The 26,589-nt window shown below is 38.3% G+C and overlaps 1 protein-coding gene across 1 annotated transcript in view; it reads left to right on the top strand.

Annotated features, from left to right (window-relative positions):
* The window catches only part of ehbp1l1a (EH domain binding protein 1-like 1a), a 90,514-nt gene that overhangs the window by 5,521 nt on the left and 58,404 nt on the right, over window positions 1-26,589 (top strand). Inside the window, exons 2-6 of the mRNA XM_079468137.1 lie at window positions 6,493-6,550; window positions 11,926-12,021; window positions 12,959-13,012; window positions 13,202-13,380; window positions 19,416-19,555. Coding sequence (XP_079324263.1) covers window positions 6,493-6,550; window positions 11,926-12,021; window positions 12,959-13,012; window positions 13,202-13,380; window positions 19,416-19,555 — 527 coding nt within the window. The remainder of the gene's footprint in view (window positions 1-6,492; window positions 6,551-11,925; window positions 12,022-12,958; window positions 13,013-13,201; window positions 13,381-19,415; window positions 19,556-26,589) is intronic.

Raw genomic sequence — 26,589 nt, 5'->3', positions numbered from 1 at the left:
TGTATGCGTATCATCACTGTGTTTGGCCTTATTGCACTCATTCGCACAGCCGAAAGAGTGACCTGCAATATGAGACCCATAGCCCTGCAGTTTCCTCACCCCACATTTCCTCTCAATCTTGAAAACTCTGTGTTTCCCCTACCATTACCTTATGGGGGCACCCCGCCCCACCAAATGCTCCCCCCGCCCCCCTTGAAGGTCAATTAAATTAGATTTTCTATATAGCGTCAGATCACAAGAGAAGTACTTCAAGGTTACCTTTCCTATAGAACATGTTGTAGAACAAAGCTTTGCTTTGTTCAGTGTGGGGATTTCTATTGAAAATTAAATAATCCACTTCTCTCTTATCTCCTGAGGCTGGGATTCGTATTAATTCTCCGTGCTTGTCTGTGCAGCCAATAACAGAACAGTTAGCATGCTTTGCTCAAACTTTTGCAATGGCATTGGAACTGATACACGTACAGTATTCTGCTTGCAGAAAAAAAATTCTGCAGCGGAACGGTTTTTCACATGCTTGCAGAGAAAGGCTCACCATAACAAAGTTACTGTGTTGACATTTTAAAAGTTTTCTGTGTTTGCAGATACAACAGAGACCCGAATATAGCACTTAAACAAGAACAAAGTCAGTTTTTTATTAAATATCACATTTAAATGTGTGTTGTGATGATGCTCTCATGGTTTCATAAAAACCATGATGGTCAAATTATATTGCACCAGGAGCCATAATCTACTTAGTTAATTAATTGTGCTTAATTAACATGAGAAATTGTCAGTCTGGTCTTTGACTTAGAATGTTAGCTGATATGAAGAATAGTGTTGATGAAGATCATACAATTAGACCATTCATGTACTCATTGTATTCCATTACCTGGTGATATTCTATTTGCTCAGCTACTGACGATACTTGGATGTTTTGAAAGTTATGGGATTGAAGAAATTACATAATGAAAAAAATGCATATTTAAACATTGAATGGTTGATAATACTATGTCCTATTGTACTGATTCTTCCAGCTGTCTCAGAATAGACTGTTGAAAAATCTCTTGAAAATGAGAAGACATTGAAACAGAACACTTTCATGAGGAAGTGTTCTGTGCAAGTTAAACAGCTGATAAATCTTTTTAGTGTAAGGAGAGACCACACCCTCCATTCACAGAAACCGGTTTGACTGTAAACACTAGGAAAAAGTGGAGCAAGCTATAATTCCTTATTTCAAACCTGAGGACCTACCCAACTCACACTGGCCCATGTTTGTTGTTCCCTGTACCAGTTTCCTGTTAATACACACTGTCACAGATAGCCTGTGACTTATGGCTAAAAGGACTTTTCTCAAGGCTTAATGTTTGTTGTGTTATATTTACATTTACATTTACATTTAGTCATTTAGCAGACGCTTTTATCCAAAGCGACTTACAGATGAGGAAACATTGGAAGCAATTATAACAACATAGGCAACGAAAATACATAAGTGCATCAAACTAGTCCATTAAAGCCTAGCACAGTATAAAAGCTAAGAATAGTGAGGTTAGTAATTTTTTTTTTTTTTTTTTTTTTTAAGAAGGAAAGGGAAGAGAATTAGGAAAACCTCAATCAGCAACGTGTTGACGGAAGAGATGCGTTTTTAGGTGTTTTTTAAAGATGGCAACCGAGTCTGCTGATCTTGTAGCAGCTGGTAGATCATTCCACCAATGTGGAACAGATCCAGTGAAGGTACGGGAGAGTGACTTTTTTCCTTTTTGGGATGGTACCACTAGTCGTTGTTCCTTTGCAGACCGCAGTGATCTGGCAGGAACATAGATCTGCATTAGCGAGTGGAGATACGATGGTACAGATCCGGTGTTGGTCTTGTAGGCCAGGAGCAAAGCCTTGAACTTTATGCGGGCGGCAACAGGGAGCCAGTGTAACCTGATGAAGAGCGGAGTTACATGCGCTCTCTTCGGTTCATTGAAGACCACTCTTGCCGCCGCATTCTGGATCATCTGGAGAGGTTTGATTGTGCAAGCAGGAAGTCCAGCCAGAAGCGCATTGCAATAATCCAGTTTGGACAGGACAAGAGCCTGGACTAGGACTTGCGTAGAGTGCTCCGATAGGAATGGTCTAATTTTCCTAATGTTGTAGAGGATGAATCTACAGGACCGGGTGGTGCTGGCAACATGACTTGTGAGGTTAAGCCGATCATCGATTACCACTCCCAGGTTTCTGGCTGTGCTGGACGGTGTAATCGTTGATGAGCCTAGTTGAATGGCAAGGTTGTGGTGAATCTTTGGGTTGCCCGGGATCACAAGCAGTTCCGTTTTTGCAAGGTTTAGCTGCAGGTGATGATCCTTCATCCAAAGCGAGATGTCACTAAGGCATGCCGCGATGCGAGCAGCGACCGTCGGATCGTCCGGTTGAAATGACAAGTAGAGTTGTGTGTCGTCCGCATAGCAGTGATAGGAGAAGCCATGCTTCTGAATGACCGAGCCGAGGGATGTCATGTAAATGGAGAAGAGTAGCGGTCCAAGCACTGAGCCCTGTGGCACCCCCGTGTTGAGCTGTTGGGACGCGGAGACCTCATCTCTCCAGGATACTCTGAATGACCTACCCGAGAGGTAGGACTCAAACCATTGCAACGCCATTCCGGAGACACCCATAGCACTGAGAGAAGCCAGGAGGATGTGATGATTGAGGATGATTATATGATTTAACATTTACAGAAACCACACCAAACTCTTTTACAAATGTTAAGTTTATTTTCCCTGTAACAAACCAACATACATATACACATATACAATACTATTGTACTCACATTGTGGGTTACCTCTCTACTGGCAAACCCATGTGCAGCGACGGCTGCCATTTTGAAAGGTTCTAATTGCCCAGTAGGAAGGGCACTTTCATTGTCAGTGACATCACAGGGGTAAATCAGGGAAACTAACATTTTTCAGACATTTCTCTTTGCAATGTTTAGACATCCTGTTGTAATTAATAGTGTGATGCATAGGTTGCATATTAATAACATTTGATTAAACTATTTGGGTTATGTGATCCTTCTTTAAAATGATCAATTACTGCTACATGGTATGTTCCAGAAATGGGAGGAGCCTACTCCTATAAAAGAGCTCCTGGTAGCCATTTTAAAGGGGGGATTTTCCTAGTATGTTTGGGCCTGAATATGGGCATAGCCAGAATACACAAGTGAACCTCGTATAGACTGGTAATAATATTAATTTTGCTTTAATTTTTGTCTTTTTGCTTGGGAATCACTTTTTGTACCAGAATAAACACACTGGATTGTGAATTCTTCTCCATCGTCATTGATTTTACACCTTCACCGACGGTACACCCTAACACACACAATCACATATAGGCCATTTACACGATATAGGCAGTTTTTAAGTTATATTTAATTTGAAGTGTCAATATAATTGTTTCGGATCCTGGTCAAGTTTGCTTATAAGCATTTTACCTAGTGTCCGCTGTGGCTGCCTAAAATTGTTAACATTCTCCATGATTGTTATAGAACAAAGGCAAGCAGTAATTATTATTAGTGTCAGGGCTGTACGTTAACTTTTTTTGCATATAGAACTGGTGCTACAGAGGCCAAACAGTTATAAGTCTGTTGTTGTAATAAAAAAATTGCAGTGCAGTTCATCACATATAGGCAGGTAACTGACAAATGACATTAATGTTACATACAGATGAATAAATTAGGACCGTATAATTTTTAGTTGACCTAAATTTGTTGCATTTTTTAAAAGTTCTATGTGATTTAGTTTTTAACTATAAAATAAAGGTATATTTTCTCCACATAAATTACTATAGTATACTATAATGAGTTTTACCATAGTAAACTGCAGTAAAATCATAAAAACTCTAGGGTTTTTGAATATTACTATAGTATACTACACTGTTTACTACAGTTTAATTTACTAAAAAGGTACTACAGTATTTTGTTGGTAAGAGCATAGCGTTAACAACACCAAGGTCATGGGTGCCAGGGGACTGCACATACTTAGAAACAAATGTATAGGATAATGCAATATAATTCGCTTTGGATAAAAGCTTATGCCAATTGCGTAAATGTTCACATGTTTATATTCTCATACAGTGCAGTGCATTCTAGTCTGGTTCCCCCGATATGCTGCCGCTCGATCCTCAACCTGCCAGGGTACTCAATTTCACGGTGCCTTGCGATGGCCCTGGGCGCTCGACCATGTGCCCCTGGTGGCCGGTGATGGCTCATCTGGTAGGGAGATCCCCTGTTTCTCCCCCTTGGGCAGACGGACGCAGGCCCTGGCCTCTTGCAGGCAGGAGCCTTTTTCTGGCTCTTCCGCCCCTGCTCCTCCCCCTCGGGCGGACGGACTCAGGCTCCGGCCTCTGGCAGGCGTTGGCCGCTCTCGGCCCAGGTGCTCTGTGGCGAGGTCTCCTCTGCTCCAGAACCACCACTTCGAGCTGCCGCTGGTGGATATCTCTCATCCCAAACTCTCCGGCACCGCGAGGCCTCTCGGTGGCGAGGACTCTCCGACAGCATGTCTCTCCCTCCTCCCGGGTTTCGTTAAGGCCGACTGCTGGCTGTACAAATATAATAAAACACAACATAAACTCCAGGCCTGGACCTTTCTCACTGACGGTCCGGTCACTTGTCCTCTTATGCTCCCGATCTCCTCCGTGATACGAAACTGGTGCGTGGACAGCTGACGCTCGTTATCACTCACGCACCGGCCTCGACTCCCGGCTCTCGTCCCACAACCTTGTGCCATAATTGTTCCTCTGTCCCCAGGGAGGGGAAACAACAACAGCCCTCATAGCCCTCACAGCATATTTGCTGTGAACCCTTCATCAAAGGTAACATCACTTAAACACTGGATATATTATCATAATTGTATGTTTTATAATGGATATAATAATCATGAATCTTTACATAAGTGACTTAAATTGTTGTTGCGGATCTGACAACCAATACAGTGATTGATTACACTAACTGTTAACTAAAGTTAGTTCAAGTTTTGTGATGCAGTGTTCAGTAGCAAACCCTCAGGGCCCTCTGTGATGACCTAAACTATCGTAAGACAAGTGATTTTGACTGGTCAGAATTAAATTTAACATATTGTGCATATTTGCTGTTATTCTGCATAACCGTTACCATTTATCTGACAAAATGTCAATGTACTATAGTCAGTTCCATATGTTAAGTTCACTGTAACATAACCAGTTAAATATTAAGATTTATTATAATAATATCCAGGTCAACATGCGGACCTTGGGCATCTATCTAACTGTGTGGCTGTGATCAAGAACTGGATGTCTGATCATTTTCTCCTCATTGGCTCTCCCCATCAGCTGCGAAATGCAGCCTAACTTTATCTATCGATGGAGCTGCCTTGGAGTTTCAAAGCAAACTTAAAAAATCTGGGAGTCATTTTTTATGCTTTGCTGTCATTTAAACCTTTTATTCAGAATACGATTAAAACATACATTTAAGCAACTAAGGAGTGGCTCCGTAAGAGGCATGTCAAGGTCCTGGAGTGGCCTAGCCAGTCTCCAGACCTGAACCCAATAGAAAATCTATGGATGGAGCTGAAACTGTTGCCTAGCGACAGCCCCAAAACCTGAAACATCTGAAGAAGACCTGTATGGAGGAGTGGGCCAAAATCCCTGATGCAAAACCTGTGTGCAAACCTGGTCGAGAACAAAAGGAAATGTCTGACCTCTGTAATTGTAAAAAAGGTTTATGTGCCAAATATTAAGTTGTATTTTTCTATTGTATCTCTGCCAAATATTAAGTTGTATTTTTCTATTGTATCAAATACTTATATCATGAAATAAAAGGAAAAATAATTATTTAAAAATCATACAATGTGATTTTCTGAATTTTCTTTTTACATTCTGTCTCTCACAATTGAGGTTGAAAATTACAGATCTCTCCATTCAATGTAAGTGGGAAAACTAGAAAAATCGGCAGTATATCAAATACTTAGTATTTGCCCCACTGTATATGTTTGATAAGGTCTGTCATTTTTGGCAAATGCCATTTTACTTTTGTGTGCTTTTATTAAGAAAGATATTAAACCCACCAGGAATTGCCACTAACTCAAAACTGAAAGTAGAATGAGTCACGGCCCGATCTTTGACCACCCCACAGCAAACCCTCCACCCCGGTGTAACCGGTACTACTGGTGTTTTTACACAGCTATTAACTGGTGGGAAAATGTAATCGCCGCCACATCCCTACTGCCAACCCCCCTGGTAGGTCATGTGACTAAAAACAATGGATTCCCAGTTGCCTACCACTCTTCAAGCAAATCACATAATGTGTGTATAAAGGAAAAATCCCAGCTGGATATACGTCACTGTTTTATGAGTCATTTTCATTTAATCCTTATTGTATTAGGCACAGCTTCATGCAGTGTTACTCATGCTATATAAATCTAAATGTAAATGCTAAATGTAATGATGCCTTCTGCGTTTTTTCTATTGTTTGTGTAATTGTGTATTGTCTGTCATTCACAGGCAGCCAGATAAACTGAGGGTGGTTTGGACCAGACGAAACCGACGTATTTGCACCAAGGTAAAATTAATATGTGGGTTTTACAAAAAATGCTGCGTAATATTAAAAACAGCACTGTTTTTGAAAATGAAGGAGAGTATCTGTCCATTTTTATTGCTTTCAAGAATTTTTGGATGCACAACTGTGGTGGTGTCACATTGATTCTGACATTTATTCATGTTTGAAATTTAAATGTTTTATTTATTTTATCTAGGAGCAGAAAATCTTGTATCTGCACATAAAACCATAAGAAGCTTTTGCATAGCATGAAGTACAAATACAAATTGTGTCCTACACACAAATGGAAAATCCTAAGTGTAATACATGATTAGCTTAAATTCCTTTAAAATTAGCCGAATGTCATGTGGAACAGCATTGGATTGTCATCACCCACTGACTGCAAATATGAGACCTACATTTCTCTGAAGATTATAAAATAATTCAAAGTGAAAAACGCTCAATGCTTTGCGCATTTTCTAGGCTCGGCGCATTTTCTAGGCTCATCAGATAACATCTACATAGTGTGCTTTGTTTCTAAGGTGTGTAGTAAGTGTCATCTTTAAATCAGTGGATTTATGCTTCAGATCATAAATCCTCATGTTTCTATGGGAGAACACTTAACTTGAATGTTATGTCCCAGATGTAACCAGTGGTAAGGGAACAATAGGGACCTGATTCTGTCTTGACACAGCGTTGAGAGGCCAACAGAAAGGTAAAGTCATGGTTACTGTTGTAACCACTGTGAACGAACAGGAAAAAATAGCAGCAGGGACTAATCAGCCTCCAAAGCAACTGTAAAGATATTATAGTCAATCCTGAACACGCATCAACATTAGCCGGTTAATAAAAACAACATATCTGCAAGAAAACAAGCAGAAGCCCTCAGACATGACGCATATAGGGTGCTCAGGCACACAACAGCACCCTTACATTCCTCTCTTATATGTTCCGGGAGGACAAATCATTGGACGAGCCAAACCAGGGCGTGACAACTAATTAAAAAAACAATTCCCGCTGTCTGTCCCACTACACATTTACATTTAGTCATTTAGCAGACGCTTTTATCCAAAGCAATTTACAAAGAGTTCGGGCAGCGATAAGCGATATGTCATACAAAGAGCAATAGTACAATAGGTGCTAATACAAAGTTACAAGTTTCAACACTACACATGGTGCCAGTGCTTTTATCTTCTTTTATGAATCTTTTTTCAACTGAAAACAAATACATGCACATCTTGGATGACATGGGGGTGAGTAAATTATCATTAAAAATGTATTTTGAAAGTGAACTACTCCTATAAGGGGGTACTCAAATCCAGATGGCATGGTGGGTGGCTTGAGTATCTGTTCGACTGAGAAGGTAACGGCCCAGTGTAGAGATCTTGTGTACCACGGTACAATATTCTAGACCTCAACCTGCTGACGCAGTTCCACAGCTCACACCCCAAGTGTCCAGGTCCACCAGGTCACACCCCTCCACCAAAGAATCTTTGCCCCTTAGGAGCAGGCCGTTGTGGAAGGGTTCGGTCACTAACGTACCAAGCACGCTAACCAGACAGTGCTCACACTCATCCGAGTATTAATCGCCTGCAGTTGGAGCTCATCAATGCACCTTATTATATTCAGCCTCAAAGAGAATTTAAATGTCAATGTAACTCTCTGATAAATCTGAATATCATCAGCATAACAATTAAATTATACATAATATTTCCATAAAATGGCCCCCAACGGCATGGTAGGCCCAAAGGGAAAATAGAATTCCCCAGGAAATATGTAATTTTGATGCATTACAGCCCCTAATGCTAAAATAATTACAATAAATATTAATTCGTTCTAACAATATATTAATCCGTTAACTATATATTTATCCGTTAAAACAATATATTAATCCTTTCCAACGTGATATTAATCCTTTCTAACGAGATAATTATTATTTCATTATAACAAAATAGTAATTAGTTTTAAGCAGATCATTGTTTCAACCCTTTTGTACGAGAGTTTTGAGTCCTATACCCTAATTTGTAGCTGAAAACAGTGCGTGTTTACTTTGTTGCTGACACAATAGAGAGGACAGTGTTGTTAGCGATCGCTGCCATTCATTTATCGTTTCCTTTAGTGTCCGTGCCATGTATGAACACACAACATGCTTCAAAAGACAGATGAGCTGTATGTTAGCGTGAAAGCCGGTTATCTAGCGTGTCTTTATTCTCAGATCACACATATGTGGGATATCAGCCACGAGAGGGCAGAGTATGACAGAGGAAGCTATGTATCAATAAATTAAATTGGTTTATCTGTGAATTTGCATTCATTCCAAACTCAACTTAATTGAGGTAAAATTATTGAGGCCTGTATGTATCCCCAAAATACGCTACATGTAGCCATGAAAAGTTGCTATAAATTATAAATAACTTGAATTATTCTAGTTTTCATTACATTGGATATTAAATCATACTTTTCTAATGCAAAGCATAAATGGAATGGCAGTCAACCTATCCAGCAATTATGTAATATGTCAACAGCTCTGCCAGTCTTGATAAAACTCTCCTACAGGGACAGGGAAATAGCGCAGTGCTTTTTCGCCATTAAAAGCACAATAGCGTTTACATTTTTTAACATATTTCAATGGTTTACGGTTTGTGTGGAGTACAAAAATACCATGTCTCTAGTTTTGATATGTCGATAGTGAGATATAATTCAGAAGAATCCACTAGATGACACCATTCACTTTTCAGCGAACACATGACGTACCACTTACGTAATGGTACTTTTTGATAATTTCATAACCATTAAATGACCAGTTCATGACGTCTCCTTTACCATTGATGTTACAAGATAATAGAGAACGGTCCATATACGTACTACATTCGTACTATTTTGGTAATAACATGACCTAAAAGTAACGCTACTGGCACGTCCACTTCCATTACCAATTAAATTATGATTAACATTAACGATTTGCATGGCCCTAACTATGTAATATGCTTTCTTAAAGGTTTTTATTTGAGACGCAGCAAATCTTTCACTTTAATAAGCCAAGAAAGTTTTAAGATGCTATACGCAGGCTGCTCTTTCCTGCATGGGAATAACAGTGCGTGACATGTTGGAATTTCATAACTGAAGTTTAATACTTGTAAAAATGTAATTAAAATATTTTTTTAGGGCCGCCATTTGAATAGCACAGTTCATACAATTAGAATATCGTAAAAAGTTTATTTATTTCACTAATTGCACTCAAAAAGTGAAACTTGTATATTATATTCATTCATTACACACAGACTGACATATTTCAAATGTTTATTTATTTTGATGATTATAACTGACAACAAAGGAAAATCCCAAATTCAGTATCTCAGAAAATTTGAATATTACTTAAGACCAATACAAAGAAAGGATTTTTAGAAATGTTGGCCAACTGAAATGTATGAACATTAAAAGTATGAGTACGTACAGCACATGTACAAACTTAGTTGGGGCTCCTTTTGCCTGAATTACTGCAGCAATGCGGCGTGGCATGGAGTCGATCAGTCTGTGGCACTGCTCAGGTGTTATGAGCTCTTCTGCATTGTTGGGTCTGGCATATCGCGTCTTCCTCTTCACAATACCCCATAGATTTTCTGAGTTTGCCGGCCAATTAACAGGGATACCATGGTCCTTACTGGTTGCTTTGGCACTGTGTGCAGGTGCCAAGTCCTGTTGGAAAATTAAATCTGCATTTCCATAAAGTTGGTCAGAAGCGGTAAGCATGGAGTGCTCAAACTTCCTGGTATAAGGCTGCGTTGACCTTGGACATCAGAAAACGCTGTGGACCAACACCCGCAGTGACATGGCACCCCAAACCATCACTGACTGTGGAAACTTTACACTGGACCTCAAGCAACGTGGATTGTGAGCCACTCCTCTCTTCCTCCAGACTCTGGGACCCTAATTTCCAAAGGAAATGCTAAATTTACTTTCATCAGAGAACAGCAGTCCAGTCCTTTTTGTCTTTAGCCCAGGCGAGATGCTTCTAACGCTATCTGTTGTTCAAGGGTGGCTTAACACAAGGATTGCGACAGCTGAAACCCATGTCTTGCATACGTCTATGCGTAGTGATTCTTGAAGCACTGACTCCAGCTGCAGTCCACTCTTTGTGAATCTCCCCCACATTTTTGAATGGGTTTTGTTTCACAATCCTCTCCAGGGTGCGGTTATCCCTATTGCTTATACACTTTTTTTCTACCACATCTTTTCCTTCCCTTCGCCTCTCTATTAATGTGCTTTGACACAGAGCTCTGTGAACAGCCAGCCTCTTTTGCAATGACCTTTTGTGTCTTGCCCTCCTTGTGCAAGGTGTCAATGGTCGTCTTTTGGACAACTGTCAAGTCAGCAGTCTTCCCCATGATTGTGTAGCCTACAGAAGTAGACTGAGAGACCATTTAAAGCAGTGGTTCTTAACCTGGGTTCGATCGAACCCCAGGGGTTCGGTGAGTCAGTCTCAGGGGTTCGGTGGAGGTCAAGACACACACCCGACTCGTATGATTCGTGATGACACACCCCGATTGGCCATCATTGGCTGCAGGTGATCACGCAACATCGCTTGGCCTATCTGTGCTGCAGGGAATTTGGTGCGCCCCGTAGTCGACTTGTGACTGTCGTGATGGTATGTCATGTGATTTATTTCTTAATATTTTAATCCGTTCATACTAACTATGTAGAGCAAAAAAGAATTTGGTCGGACGAATATGTACAATATGGATTCACGTGTATAACGGAACGTGATGGGAGTCAGCGTCCTAACTGCATGATTTGCAATGCCAAATTGAGCAATTCTAGTCTAGCACCGGCAAAACTAAGAGAACACTTCCTTAAGCTGCATGGAGATGGACATTTTTTTTAATGGTTTTGTTCTTTAAAACACAGTGATGTTGATGCACGGTTCATTTTGTGCACCAGTAAAATATATACCTATGTTTTGAATTTGAAAAAAATCTTATTTTATTTTTCCAATTAAGAAGGGTTCGGTGAATGCGCATATGAAACTTGTGGGGTTCAGTACCTCCAACAAGGTTAAGAACCACTGATTTAAAGGCTTTGCAGATGTTATGAGTGAAATAGCTGATTAGAGTGTGGCACCAGGTGTCTTCAATATTTAACCTTTTCACAATATTAAAATTTTCTGAGATACTGAATTTTCCTTAGTTGTCAGTTATAATCATCAAAATAAAAAGAAATAAACATTTGAAATATATCAGTCTGTGTGTAATGAATGAATATAATATACAAGTTTCACTTTTTGAGTGCAATTAGTGAAATAAATAAACTTTTTGATGATATTCTAATTATATGACCAGCACCTGTAGATGCTCAATTAGGTTCTCATGAATGTTCATTCTACTTGCTGTTCTCATCCACAGCTTCATGGCTGGCAACCAGGTATAAAGAATCCTTACAGGGGGGCGGTGGTCTGGCAGGTTCCTGAAAATGTTGATATTACGGTTACGCTGTTTAAGGTGCAGTAGCATATGCCTTAACAACTCATGAACATTTTTAATATTTGTTCTATAATGCTTAATACCAAATATAATTGACAATATTGTTACATCTATTGTTGCAAAGTATTAAAAGAGCGTCACTTTTTCCACATTTTGTCATATTACAGCCTTATTCCAAAATGGATTCAATTCATTTTTTTCTCAAAATTCTACAAACAATACCACATAATGACAACGTGAATTTTTTTTAAAATGTATCTAAAAATAAAAACGACAAAGCAGATGTGTATAAGTATTCACAGCCTTTGCCATGACACTCAAAATTTAGCTCAGGTGCATCCTGTTTCCACTGAGATTCCTTCAGATGTTTCTACAACATGTTCTCTGGTCCAGACAAGCCCAGACTTGAACCCGATTGAACATCTCTGGAGAGATCTGAAAATGGCTGTGCACCGACGCTCCCCATCCAACCTGATGGAGCTTGAGAGATCTTGCAAAGACGAATGGGAGAAACTGCCCAAAAATAGGTGTGACAAGCTTGTAGCATCATACTCCAAAAGACTTGAGGCTGTAATTTGTGTCAAAGGTGCTTCGACCAAGTATTGAGCAAAGGCTGTGAATTCTTATGTACCTGTGATTTTCATTTTCGTTTTTTATTTTTAATAAATTTGGAAATAATTCAAACAAACTTTTTTTATTGTTTGTAGAATTTTGAGGAAAAAAATTAAGTGAATCCATTTTGGAATAAGGCTGTAACATGACAATGTGGAAAAAGTGAAGCGCTGTGAAAAATTAAGTATAAATGTAAAAACATATAATTTATAATGTTAATATTTATTTACATGACTATATATTTTATTAAAACTAACTTTCAGGAATAGAAAATTCATATTTATTAAAAATATTAAAACGTGAGCTAAAATTTGTAAATCTAACTTCAATTATTTTTCTTTAGGATCCAAACGCAGATGAATTTGAGGACAAAGACTGGACATTCATCATAGAGAATGTGAGTAATCATACTCTGTTTAAGAGGCTGTCATATTGCAATGTGATGTTTTGAAAATGTGTAGTTTTTAAAGCAGATGTCTTAAATTATAAAGAGATAATGAATTGTGCTGGTTTCGCTTAGGCTACTGCACAAAGGTATGATGCTCTTGGTCAGCAGTGTAACCATATCTTAATCCAACAATCATAGGAAACAAAGGGCCATCGAAAAGTTTTAGCATCAGTGGATGTAAACATGAAGCAGTATGTGAGTGCTACTCCAGCTCAACTTGAACTGGCTCTTAAACTAAAGCCTCTGTCTGTGAAAGTTGTGGATGCCACACTCAAACTCACTCTGTCCTGTGTCTTCCTGAAAGAGGGCAAAGCCACGTAAGTTTTTACAGTTTTTCTACTAGTCAGGTGTTCTCCTGATCCTTGATCAGATTTTATGTTATGTTTGCATAATGTTACAGATTGCATACATGCAAAAACAATTACATGTCTTACTTTACTAATCTTAAGTCAGTCATTTAATGTAGACATTTTTTGTTTCCTTTATATATGCACACTTTTCATTATAATACTGGTCCATATTTCTTGAACATTTATGTAGATGTGTTTCTCTTTGTGGTACTTTTGAGAAAAAAAGCAGGAAGCTAAAAATATAGTTTAAAATATATAGGTGATAAGGAGACATATCAGATATATTTTCTAACGTTGACCAAAGGACTGGAGCTGACTTGAAATTAATCAAAAAATGAATCACTGTAAAGAATCCATGTAGTTTACAGCAAAATTGTGGTCAAATCATAGTTAACCTCACACACTTCGGGGAACGAGTCTTCCCCTGGACTCTAATTTTAAGTTTTTCCTGTTTTCAGTTGTGTCATGTTTTCCCAGTCCTGTGCCTGTTTGTTGTCATTCTGAAGGTCTGGGACTGCCCAAGAAGCTGTATGACTTGACAGGAAAGCATCCTATCACGTTTGGTTTTGTGCAGTGTCAAATTAAGGGTGGCTGAAATGTTCCTACAGTAAAGGACCAGTGTGCGTTCAAGAACGTGTCAACAGTTAACAACGTTTATGATCTTATGCCGTGAACCTTAATAACCGTGTAAACTGATTATGTGCGATCCTGAAGTTCTTACCTGGTAATAAGCAACGTATTGCCGATAAGGATGGACATGCTTACTTTCTCGCCCCTCCTGCTTTTTTGGAAACCCCGGGTGAGCCGACCATACCGTTTAATTAATGTATTCGTATGTTTGATAACTAAACTGCACCATCGGCAGGTACATTCTGGAAAATAGAAAGCGTACTTTGCTCATCCATTGCTAGGGTACCAGGAGATGCTGACATTAGATATTATTTACTAGAATAATTGGATTTATTATATAAAACACCATGTAGTGTTTTACCCTTTCTTGGGTTTTTCGTTTTTCCCCTGTAAAGCTGCTTTGGAACAATGCAAATTGTGAAAGGCGCTATATAAATAAAATTGAATTGAATTGAATTGAATAGGGTACGAAGGGACAGCATATATGAGACTGTGCTGATTGCTCAGGGACCAGGTGAACCTATCATACAATATGAGGCAGCCCTGCCTGCTTTGGCACGCTTGCAGAGGATATGATAAGAGATCTTGCACTCCAGGCATGCGGGTACATGCACTCCACGCATACGGAAACGTCTGCTGTTGGAAACCGATATTGCATTGCAAAAGGTGATTACTTGTAGCTCATGCTAATGCTATGGAGCGCACTGAAACTTCAGTTAAAGTGGTGCATACTTGCTCACGTGACAGAGACCTGCTCCACGTAAGTCCACAGCTTCTCAGCTAATGACATCAAATGACACACAGAAAAAAGTGGATGCAAAAACATGCTACCGTTGTGGCAGTACATTACATTTAGCAAACTACCCCAAATAGCCCAGCTAAACCGTCAAAATGTAGACATTGTGGTGAAGTTCGACATTATGCTAGAGTTTGGCTGTGCCAGAATTAACAGTCTTAAGCACTGAAATGTCACTACATGTCAGATTTTGTTTCGGGTTCAAAGGCAATGTTTCCTTGCATAGTGGTTATGGCAATTCAGTCAATACTGCACTGTTTGTGGATACTGGGTCAATTGTTTCCATCCTCCGAGAGCATGTGTACCAATAGCAAATCTCAGATACTACCCTTACTGTACCTAATGTTTCAAGCAAGTTTCATATTTTAAAACTCCCTCCTCATCCATAATGAAAGCATTTATACGAATGAGAAATGGCTGGATAAATCATGTCACTAAGAAGATTTGTTTTAATATGACCTGCCTACATCAGTATAACAACACCTACTACTTTTGAATCATCACATTGGTGGCTCCACACACTGGCGTTCAATCTGAGGTGTGAGTGGATCTGAAGAAAGACTTGTTTACATTCACAAAAAGCTTGTAATACCTGTTAAAAATGAGATGTCACACGAACGTTGTACGGTTCCTGACTGTGAAAAAAAAGCGCCTGTACATGCAAGGGATTCCCATGTCAGAGAGAAATGGATCTTTTCTTAAAAACAAATGTCAGCACCGATTGAACGTATAAATTATGAACTAAACGTGAATCCTGCAAGTGGTAAGTAGTGTAATTTTAAATACTACTCTACAAACGGCCATGAGTGACCCGTTCATTTGTGAGTTTTTTGGGTGACAAGATGGAAGCGGCAGCTTGGATCTGAGGATAATACTACAGAATATATACACCAGCATGTGTTATTAACATCTTGGCATAGGTTTGATAATCTGTGCTAATCTTAGTTTTTTTGCAGTAAATGCACTATTTAGGATACAAACATTCGTTTTGAAAAAGTAAACATTACTCGCACAATAGAGGAAAGCGGTGTAAGCTATCCCTAATGATTCATATGTTTTTTTAGCAGTTAAAGATTTAATTGCTGTACTTGTGTGATTGTTTAAATGTCTGTGACATGAATAAACACAAAACGTGTTTATGAAGACGTGCTGTGCTTTTTTTTGCAGTAAATGCCCTAGTTAGGTTGCAAACATCCATTTAAAAGAGTAAACATGGCACACTGTTTCTGTGCACACAATAGGGGACTGTGGTGTCTGCTATTCCTAGCGATTCATTTATTTATGGATTTGTTTTAGGTAATAACTTAAATTGCTGTACACGTGAAGTTCCTGTGATATGAATAAACACAGAATGTGCTTGAGACGTATTGTACAGAATAACTGCAATTATCCATTAGCGCGTCTTTCGGCAGCAGCTGTCAATCGAAGTGGGCGGTTACACAGAGGCTACCAAAGGCCCTTAAAGGGGTAACCCGAGTCATAAATGGAATAAGTCATAAATCAGTCCCTGCAGGATTTTGCGACCAAAGAATTTAAACGCATAATCAAACAAAATCCCTGCATTTAGAGATTGTCGCAGATTTTCCACATAATTTGGCAGAAGACACGTCATGTGATGTCAAAACCTGCTCCAAAAGTCTAGCAGAGATACTATAGAAGGGTAACACTTACAATTTGCTAACAATACCCATTGCCATCTATTTAAAAGAAAACTAGCCTCTTGTCACCTTTTCTTCGTTACGTTGAAGGCGTCAGAATTAGCCGTTACATTTCTTTGACTAAAGGTTGCAGGCAAGTGGCTTTGAGTCAAGTCAATGGTTTGTGTGTCACTTTCTTGAACACACCTGGAAACAACAAAAAAGCCGTCTAATATACAGTATGAAGAAAGCAGTCATGTTTATTTCAGTGTCAATGAACATTCATCACAATCAACTAAATGCTTATTTCGTAAATGTTTGCGAGGTTCATGGCATAAACGTCCAAAGCGGTGCCTTGTAATGCCTTTTCATAAGGGCACTAAATCCCTTTCCTGGTCATTCTCCTTCACAACTCCTTCATGGTGGAACATTCTTCCCAATGTAGTGCCTTCTCTGAGTGAAAAGAATGAGAAAGACTCGTTCTTCTTTTCAACAATTTCAGAAATATCGCGTAAGGTCATGGGTGTTGTGGCAAGTTAGATTCGGTACTTTCTTCCATGATTTAACTTATATAGACCTTGGCAGTCAAAATATTATGCTGTTGCAGACAGTTGCACTGAATCTGATGTGATGTTGAATCGTATGTTCGGGCTAAGTAGATAACGTTACCAAGGCGACAACAGGGGCAAAACGAGTTAAAAACAAAGCACGATGTACTGTGATTGGTGGCTCGTTTTACCAGTTAAGTTTTTACTGACTTATAAATAAAAAGGAACGACTGATTTTGAAAATGTAGTAGAGTAAAAAGTAAGATATATGACTTTGAAATGTAGTGGAGTTAAAGTAAAGTCTCCCAAAATTGAAATACTTAAGTAAAGTACAGAGACACAAAAAAACTACTAAAGTACAGTAATGAATTACATTTACTTCATAACTGTCCACCACTTCTGGCCAGTCATCAAAAACAGGGCCAAACAAGAAAACACGCAAACATGGATAGAACCATGATGTTGTTGTGAGCAGTGAAAAGGGTCATTGAAATAATGCTTCATTCCTCCTCAAAGCTATTCTATCATGTATACTTGCATGCCTTTGGTATGTCAAAGAATAAAGTAAAGAAGCTGTGGTGAGAGGAATTATTCTCACATTCTAAGTACATTCTAAAAAGGCCTGGACACATTTGTTGGTACGCCTTAGAAGAGATAATACATAATTGGATTATAGGGATTTTTAAAAATGAATTATTATCACACATATAATATCCAATGTAATCAGTCATTCAGCCTATTTAAAAAAAGAACAGTAGTCACTGTGCTGTTTGAACATGTACCAAAAAAAGCAAAGGATAGAGTTGTCTGAGGAGCTCAGAAATAACATAATAGACAAGCATGGTAAAGGTAAAGGCTACAAGACCATCTCCAAGCAGCTTGATGTTCCTGTGATAACAGTTTGAAAGATTTTTAAGAAGTTAAAGGTCCATGGGATTGTTGCCAACCTCCCTGGGCGCAAAGAGGAAATCGACCCCAGATTGAACAGAACGATAGTGTAAATTGTAGAAAATGAACATAGGATAACTGCCTAACAGTTACAAGCTGAACTCCAAGGTGAAGGTACATCAGTTTCTGATCACACCATCCGTCGCTTTTTGAGACCAAGGAGGACTCCACTTTTGAAAGAAAAATATAAAAAAGCCAGACTGAAATTTGCAAAAATTCTAATTGACAAGCTACAATCCTTCTGGGAGAATGTCCTTTGGACAGATGAGTCAAAACTGGAGGTTTTTGGCAAGTCACATACGCTCTTTTGACAGATTAAAAAAAATCAAGCTTTCAAAGAAGTGAACACCAGACCTACAGTGAAACATGGAGGAGGCTCTGTTGATGGGTGCTGACAATTACTTTAGTCAGTTTTAAGTTATTTCAGTGAAAATGGTGCTTTCTTAATTTTTTTGCGGTGGGGTACCGACAGATTTAAGCACGTCTTTATACAGAACAACATGGATGCCAGAATTGCCAAAATCAAGTGTAACCGTACAGTTGATATGTGTGTAAAGAGTTAAAATAGTCATATGGGAGCTCAGGCTAAAGTTTGATGAGGATCCGTGTGGATGTCTTGATTATAAGGATGGTTATAAGGATTTATATTTGTTCCTCATATAAACATTAGAGTAGAACAGTTTTTAAATAAATATTATTCATACATGAACCCTGATCCCAATTCTAAATGTTTGTATCTACCTCTTTTTGGCTACGTTTTAGATTTGTCAGCGTAATAATTTGCTTCTCTACAAACAAGACTGCAGTGTTTCAAAGTAGAGACTAATGTTTATTGTCCTCTTAGGGTCAATCCCAGCATCACGGTCCACAGACAGAAAACACCCTGGTTAGATGGCTAGTAAATCACAGGGCACACACAAGAGTAATCTATTGATTTAAATCTATATGCTGTTTTTGGACTGTGGGGAAGGGCATGCTGACACAAGGACAACATGAACCAGGAGGCCTCTCTGTGTGGAGGTTGCGAGCACTTGCATATGAATAAGTAAAATGGGTTGTTGATAAAATATATATTCGGTAAGCTTGCAATATTCACATGCAATATATGCATAAATTATTAAATTAAATTAATTTACTGAAACTTGAAACAGTTTCAAGTTATTCCAGAGAAAATTGTACAATTGTGCATACACATCTGACAGTAAATGTCTCATAGAAAACTACAGCTCAAATACTATATCACTACTAAAACATATTTATCACTTCTAAAACAATACTAATGATTTGTATAACTTTAAAGACTTTTGTTTATCCATCTATCCATTTTCTTTCGCTTATCCGGGGCCGGGTCGCAGGGGCAGCAGTCTAAGCAGAGATGCCCAGACATCAAAAATTAAGTCTCTACATGTCACATGTGCTCTCTGCTTATTTTGTTGTTTTTAGTGATGAAGACATGCAGAGTTTGGCCAGTCTTTTGAGTTTAAAGCAGTCTGACATTGGAAACCTAGATGACTTTAATGACAGTGATGAAGATGAGGACAGAAGACTAAGCACAGCAGTGAAAAGGGCCACAGCAGTGAAAGGTATTACAAACCCTTATTTTCTGCATATGCTTATAGTGGCATAAACCGCAACAATTTATCCTAATTGAATAATTCTTAGCTAAATTATGTCGTTTTTAATTTTGTAATGATAACAAATGAAATTGTATAAATGTATTTCCTGGCCTGTTATTTTTAGCATATTTGTAAGTATGTTGTTAAAGTGGCATATAAACTTTACAAAACACAAACTACATGTACTTCTTATACAGTGCTTTCCCCTAGGTGTACAGCTTTTGGGGAGGGAGAATCATGGAATCATGGTGTTTTTGACAGCAGTCAATATAACAGCTGAACTGTATTGAATTGTGCATTGAACTAAACGTCAAAACTGTTTTTTTATCACAATTATCCACAAAGTACACCTTTAAAAATAAAGGTGCTTCACTGTGCCATAGAAGAACCTTTTTTGTCTAAATAGTTCCATGAAGAACCTTTTACATCCAAATAACATTTGTCTCGCAAAAGTTTCTTTGTGGGGAAAAGATATTCAGATTATTATAGATTATTAAGGTAAAAAAGAGATAGTCCTTCAAAGAACCTTTGACCTCTATGGCATCGCTTTGAAAAACCTTTTAAGAGTGTATACAGCTTTCATCTCGGCAGGGTCATCTTTTGGGTTAGGGTGAAATGATGAAACATTTCAGTGGAAATCACTTCCAAGGGGCAAATTTCACCCTTTATTGAAAAAGTTAATTCCTGACCCTGGTTTGGAGGATACCAGGCAATGCTAATCAACCTGCACAATATCATCGCAACAGCAAAGTGTGGTGGTGATAACAGCATCATGCTGTGGGGGTGTTTTTCAGGGAGGGGTGGGTGACCTGTTAGGGTAGGAGAAATCAATTGCACCAAATGCAGCGAAACCTGAAAACCTTGAGATAATTTTCCAACAAGACAATGATCCTATACTCCCAGCTAAAACAATGCAAGAGTGGTTTATGGACAACCATGTCAATGTCCTTGAGTGGCCCAGCTAATGCTTGGGCTTGAACTCAATTAAGCATCTCTGGAGAAACATGAACATGTTTGTCTACTGATGGTTCCCATCCAAGCTGGCAGGGTTTTAGAGGGAACTGTGAGGTGGGATTGTGGTGAAGTATGGCCGAAAATTCCCAAATGCAGTTGTGTAAAACTGGTTTCATTATACCCAAAAGATTTGAGGCTGTAAATGTGCTTTAAGTAATGAGTCAAGGGGTTTAATATCTATGCAGCGTACATGTATGTATACAGAGTATTGTGTACAGAGAGTAGATTAATGTAAGAAATAGTAATTTAGTTGAAGTATTTTAACATAAGGCAGCAGCATAAAATGTCAATTAAATGAAGGGGTTTAAATAGGTTTTCAAGTCAATGTGTATGAACTGTATGTCAGTGATGTGCGGTGAGGTTAATGGCTGGTAAGGCACTGACACATTTTACAAATATGTGAGCCCAAAATAGTAGATTATTCATTATTCAATTGGCAGCAGGTCCATTGACTACTTGTTACGTTTTATATCTCATTAGCAGTCTTCACACACACACAGATAAAGTACATATTTGGCAAAGAGAGAATTTTACATTTATAGTGGTGGTAGATAGTGGAGAGAGACAATTTGCTCTGCAGCCTCCATGTGTTCTAAACATGCCATTGCAATTTCACAATTCATACTCATTCAGTGGTGCACAAAAAAACCCTGGATTTTCGTTTGGACCTTAATTGAAATATTTAGTTTTTAAATGCTTATAATTCTGATGGTTTAATACAGACTGTTTAACAAATGCACAATAAGAAAAACTAAATAATACTATATTTTAATTATGTATTCTTTTTTTAATCTCATGATTAGAAGAGATTGTACTCTAAATGCGGCTCCAGTTTTTTTTCTTTTCATGAAGCCTCACTTGCCTCCCCTGACCGTACGTCCCTATACTGTATGTGGAATCATGACTTTTTCTCTAAATCTCTCTGCTTTCATATTCCTTTCTTTCTGTAAGTTGCTGCATCTGTCCCCCAAAGGCCCCGTGGGGAACTTGTAGACTCGGAGCAAATGGAGACCTCGGTCTCTGCTGAGGATGCTGTAACCCCTCATATGCTACCCATCGCTGTTCTTCCTGGGCTTGCCAAACCTCCTTTTCCTCTTTTCTCTGCTCAGTTCTACTTGTCCCCTCAGCAGACCCCTCTGCCTGATTGTAATTCATTTTTAAGATGAGTTAATAAGATGATTGCAGGAGCTTCTAAACGTAGAATGGCTTAACTGTATATTTAAATTTTGCTCAAATGGTACAGTAGGTACTTAACCAGAATGATCCTGTCGCCTCTTTGCGGCAGTACTTCTTTAATGTGTGTTGACTCTTGTTTACCGCTGAGTGGCAGTCTATTCACAGATCTTCACACGGCGAGAGTTGAAGCGTCAAGCTCATTGTCTCACTCAGCAGACGGGCAAGAGTTGCTGTCAAATGCTGTCTACAATATCAAAGTTACAAGAACTTAAATCCACAGGGACTAATAATTATATTTAATACTAGTCATTAGTAGGGCTTCACGACATGAGGAAAAGCTGCGATGTGCGATAACATTGTTTAATATTGCGATGACGATATGACTTGCGATAAATATTCAAATGTGAATGTTAGCTATACTGTTCCCATGTCTTAGTGCTTTAATAGGTTCTTTGCGAACCTAAACATCGAATAGCCTATTCCCCCTGAATAAAGTATATAGTATACTACAGTATTTTTATGTAGACTAAGTTATTACTTATAGGGATACACCAGGGCTCCAGACAAAAAAAAATCAATTAAGGAGCCATAGGCTACTATGGAGAAAAACCCAGGCGCCAAATAGTTTTTTAAGAGCCACATAACATGAACTTGAAACTACTTTTAGTTATCCTGTTGTATGTAGCCTACATCTTGCCCCTCATAGGTTCTGCTCAAATAAAGTTTGTTGTTTTTCCTCATAAGCAAGTACATTTTAATGTTAATTCTGCACAAAAATTTGGGACAATTTTGTAGAATATTATCAAATGTGTTTACATTTGTCCACAAATATAATTGCGTTCAAATAGTCTTAAAACGCTGCCTGTCTATACTGTATAGTTTAATGCAGTTGATAGCAGATTTGGTTCTGCTTTTTTTAAAAGAGACAGAGAAGCTTTTTTATTGATGCTTTTTTACGGTTTAAACTCCGAAAACACCAGACCAAATTTGTACTCTGAATCAATTTGAACCAAATGAAACATTCTGCATGTCAAGACTTTATTAATATATTATATAATCTATATGAAAGAGTAAACATTTTATTGCTTATAGAGTTTAAAGCAAAAAGAAAGGGGTTGTGTTAATACATTACTATGTTGATTTCAGTTTGTAATAATGACATTTTTCCGCATGTTCACAACAAAATGTAAAGATAACTTCAAATACAACTTGACAAGAGCATTTGCATATTGTTTGTTCTCGCTTTGAACGGATTTTAAATGATCCAGTGGTGTCTCAAGTAAATAATAGACAGATAAATTATGTTCCCTGAACCTCTCCGTGGTTCATTTCGTTTTAAACATCTCAAATATCACATTGTTTGTCCTCAGATTAAATCTGGCACAGCAAACAGCGAATCATAGTAATGGACTTGTGTTTGTATATTTGTCAAAAACGCGCTGAAGTTTTTTGGGGAGATCTGGGAGCTTATTTCCCGGCTGCCTTATCGGCTCTGGTGCGGGAAATAGCATTAATGCACCAACCATGTCTTCAGGGCTAAACGTGATAGGTCAAACGTTTATTACATGTGCTTAGGCCATGTAATAAACTGTTTTCCCTTATTCATCGTATCAGGTTGTATTTTGCGATGTGTTCATATTGCGATGACGATGAGAATGCAATGTATCGTTCAGCCCTAGTTATTAATACATAATTAAATTTAATTTAACAAGGGATTAAATTTGCTCCATGAATTCCAGCAATGGTTTATTCGGTTTGAATCATTTTCAATATATAACAATTGTGTAGGTACAGTTGTAGGAATTTATTGCTGGGTCGCATGTCTTAATGTTTGTATTCGCTCTGTGTTTTGTGCAAATTGAGAAATACAGTGAGTGAGATCATGATTTTGCTTTATTTCCTTTAAAACCGAATGTGCTCTATAATATAGTTGGGTCATCAGCATATATCCCACATATAGAATAAATACCCCTGCAAACACAGCTGCGTTTCTCAGATGTTAACACAGTATTATTAAGTTATAACCATTCATGTATACATATTGGTAGCTACTTTCACATACACTTATATGTTGTCATAAATCAGGAAATGTCTCTGCAGTAGACTTTTTCAGAATGTCAGGTTCTTTTATAACAGTTTCTATAAAATAACAGTTCTTTTAAATATGGCAGCCCTAGCAAGTGCGCCTTCAGAGACGAGTCCTGTTCACGCATTGTATTGTCATGAAAGCGTGGTCTGTCAAAACGATTGATCCAGTTTCCCAAATTAAAGCACTTTGTGAAATGCATTATATGCCATGGCATTAAACAGGACGTGATGAGATCGGTGGATTGAAGAAACTGTTTCTTTCTTACTTTCTTAATTTTTTTACGCCTCGCGATTCTTACCATTAATTTCAAACTACCTTTTTACCATTAGAACGTTAAAAATGGATCATAATATTAAATCGACCAAGCAAAAATGAGGTCAGTGCAGCGCAAGGCAAGAAATTTGCGACTCTAGGGTTATTACTGTGTGAATTTATTTTTAGTGATTTGCCAGCGATTTTAAAAATGTTATGAATGTTAACAGGGTAGACTTTAAAAGGAATATTCAGCACTTTTTTTTAGTGCTCACATAACCCCATCAACCTGCTGAAATCGTCCTTCCCCCAAAACTCAGAAGGTGAATTTTGAGAAGTTGCATATTAAGAAAATAGATTAAAACGTAAACTAAGGCATATGCTTTAGACTGGCAGAAAAAAGGTATCCTTATTTGAACCTCTTTGATCATAAACAACAAGTTTTTTTCTAATTATTAAATTATTACTTTAATATTTCCTCCTCCTATAATGCTTTTTTGTTATATTATAAAATGTTTTAACTTTAATGTGTTGCCTCCTTTCATGTAATAAATAATTTATCACATTGAATTTCAGTTTCAGACTCTCCCTTTGCGCCTCCTGGCGGAGATTTTGCGAACTAGTTTCACATGTTTTTAAATTGCCCTTCCCCATTGGTGGCACTCAGCGTGGCGGTAGAGAGCATTCTGGTTGACTACCTACTTTTTATGTATCTCATTTCATTTGTATTTTTTCTCTACTGTTGCTGCTTTATATTGTAACTTTTCTGTCTCTTTTTTAATTCTTACTTTTGCCTCTCCTAGCCACCTTGACTGTTGCTTGGGGCAAATCCGGGAGACCTCATAGTTTCCCTTATATTCGGCCCTCTCCTACTCTTGATTCTACCCCCTCAGACTTTTGTTCCTCCTCATATGACTCCATTAATCTTTCTCCAGCCTGGCCTTCAAAAATGTATTGTGCCTCATTGAATGAAAAAGGCTCTGCCCTAACAACACCTACAAGCATGCCTCCTGCCAAAGAGACAGGTACATTATAAGCATGAAGTAAATGTTACATGATATTAAAACATTTTGAGGGTATTTAATCGGACTGTCCATTAACATGTTAATTATAATTAAAGTATGGAAAAATACCGCAATTAAATATTTTAAGTCAAATCAGCTTTATTTATATAGTGCTTTTTACAATTTTCAATGTTACGAAGCAGCTGTACAAGAAAACATAGACTATAAGCAAAACATATAAGGTTATACAAGCCAAAACACAGGTCAAATATCAGACGGACTATTAATTCCTGTATGCAGTGTTAATTAAATAACAATTCTAGCAAGCCCCCCCGGCCAGGTAAACAGTTCAAAACAATATGGAAACTGTGGCGAGGAACCCAAAACGCCATTGGAGGATTACCAGGGGATTCCAGTTCCCCTCTGGCAAAAGCTTCAGCCTCTGCACAAGCTTGACGGTGCTTGCACAACAAGGCAAAAAAATTTATTTAAGATTATCATTACAAAATTTCAGCCGCTAATAGATTATTAGAGTAGCCACGTCCTTTATCCAGCTCCATAATCACAGCTTTTGTCAGGTCTGGGTATGGACTGCGTCCTGCCCGCTCTGGTAACCTTGGAACAATGAGATAAGACTGGCTGAGAGTAGAGTACTGTTCTGCACTCTTTGATGCAACAAATGCATCAGTTGTTTCTGGAAGTTGATCTAACTATTGCAGCCTAAACCTTTGGAATATATTATGAAAGTGTAGTGTATGCAAGATTATAAAGATGCGTCTTTAGTCTAGATTTAAACTGACAGAGAGTGTCTGCCTCCGGGACAGTGCGGGGAAGACTGTTCCAAAGTTTAGGCGCTAGATAGGAAAAGGATCTGCCGCCTGCACTTGATTTAAAAATTCTAGGAATTACGAACTGACGCCTGAGAGCATAGTGCACGTGAAGGACTTTAATACAAGTGAAGTTCACTCAAGTAGTGAGGAGCTAAACCATGCAGGGCTTTATAGGCAATATTTTAAAGGTAATCCGATGCTTAATAGGTAACCAGTGCAAGGTTTTTTGACCAGTTGGAGCTTTTATAATAGGCCTGCAGTCCAACCACCTAATAGTGCTTTACAGTAATCTAGTCTTTATGTCATAAAGGCATGTATTCGCTTCTCTGCATCTGATGGTGACAGCATATGACGTAGTTAAGATATATTTTTATGATGGAAAAACGATTTCAACTTTTAAAATGACATGTTTTATGAATTAAATATTTACATTTTACATGTATTCATTTGGCAGACGCTTTTATCCAAAGTGACTTACAAGTAGTTCTTTACTGTGGCACATTACTGCAGAGCAATCAGGGGTAAGGTGCCTTGCTCAAGGGCACTTCAGTCATGACCTGCTGGCACTGAGATTCCCACCGGCAATCTTCTGATCACAAGCCCAATGCTCGAACCACTAGGCCACAGCTGACCCCT

This window comes from Barbatula barbatula (genome assembly GCF_947034865.1).
Source record: "Barbatula barbatula genome assembly, chromosome: 1".
Classification (NCBI taxonomy): Eukaryota; Metazoa; Chordata; class Actinopteri; order Cypriniformes; family Nemacheilidae; genus Barbatula; species Barbatula barbatula.
Note: the sequence above shows the minus strand (reverse complement) of the source record. Positions and strands in the feature narration are given on the sequence as shown.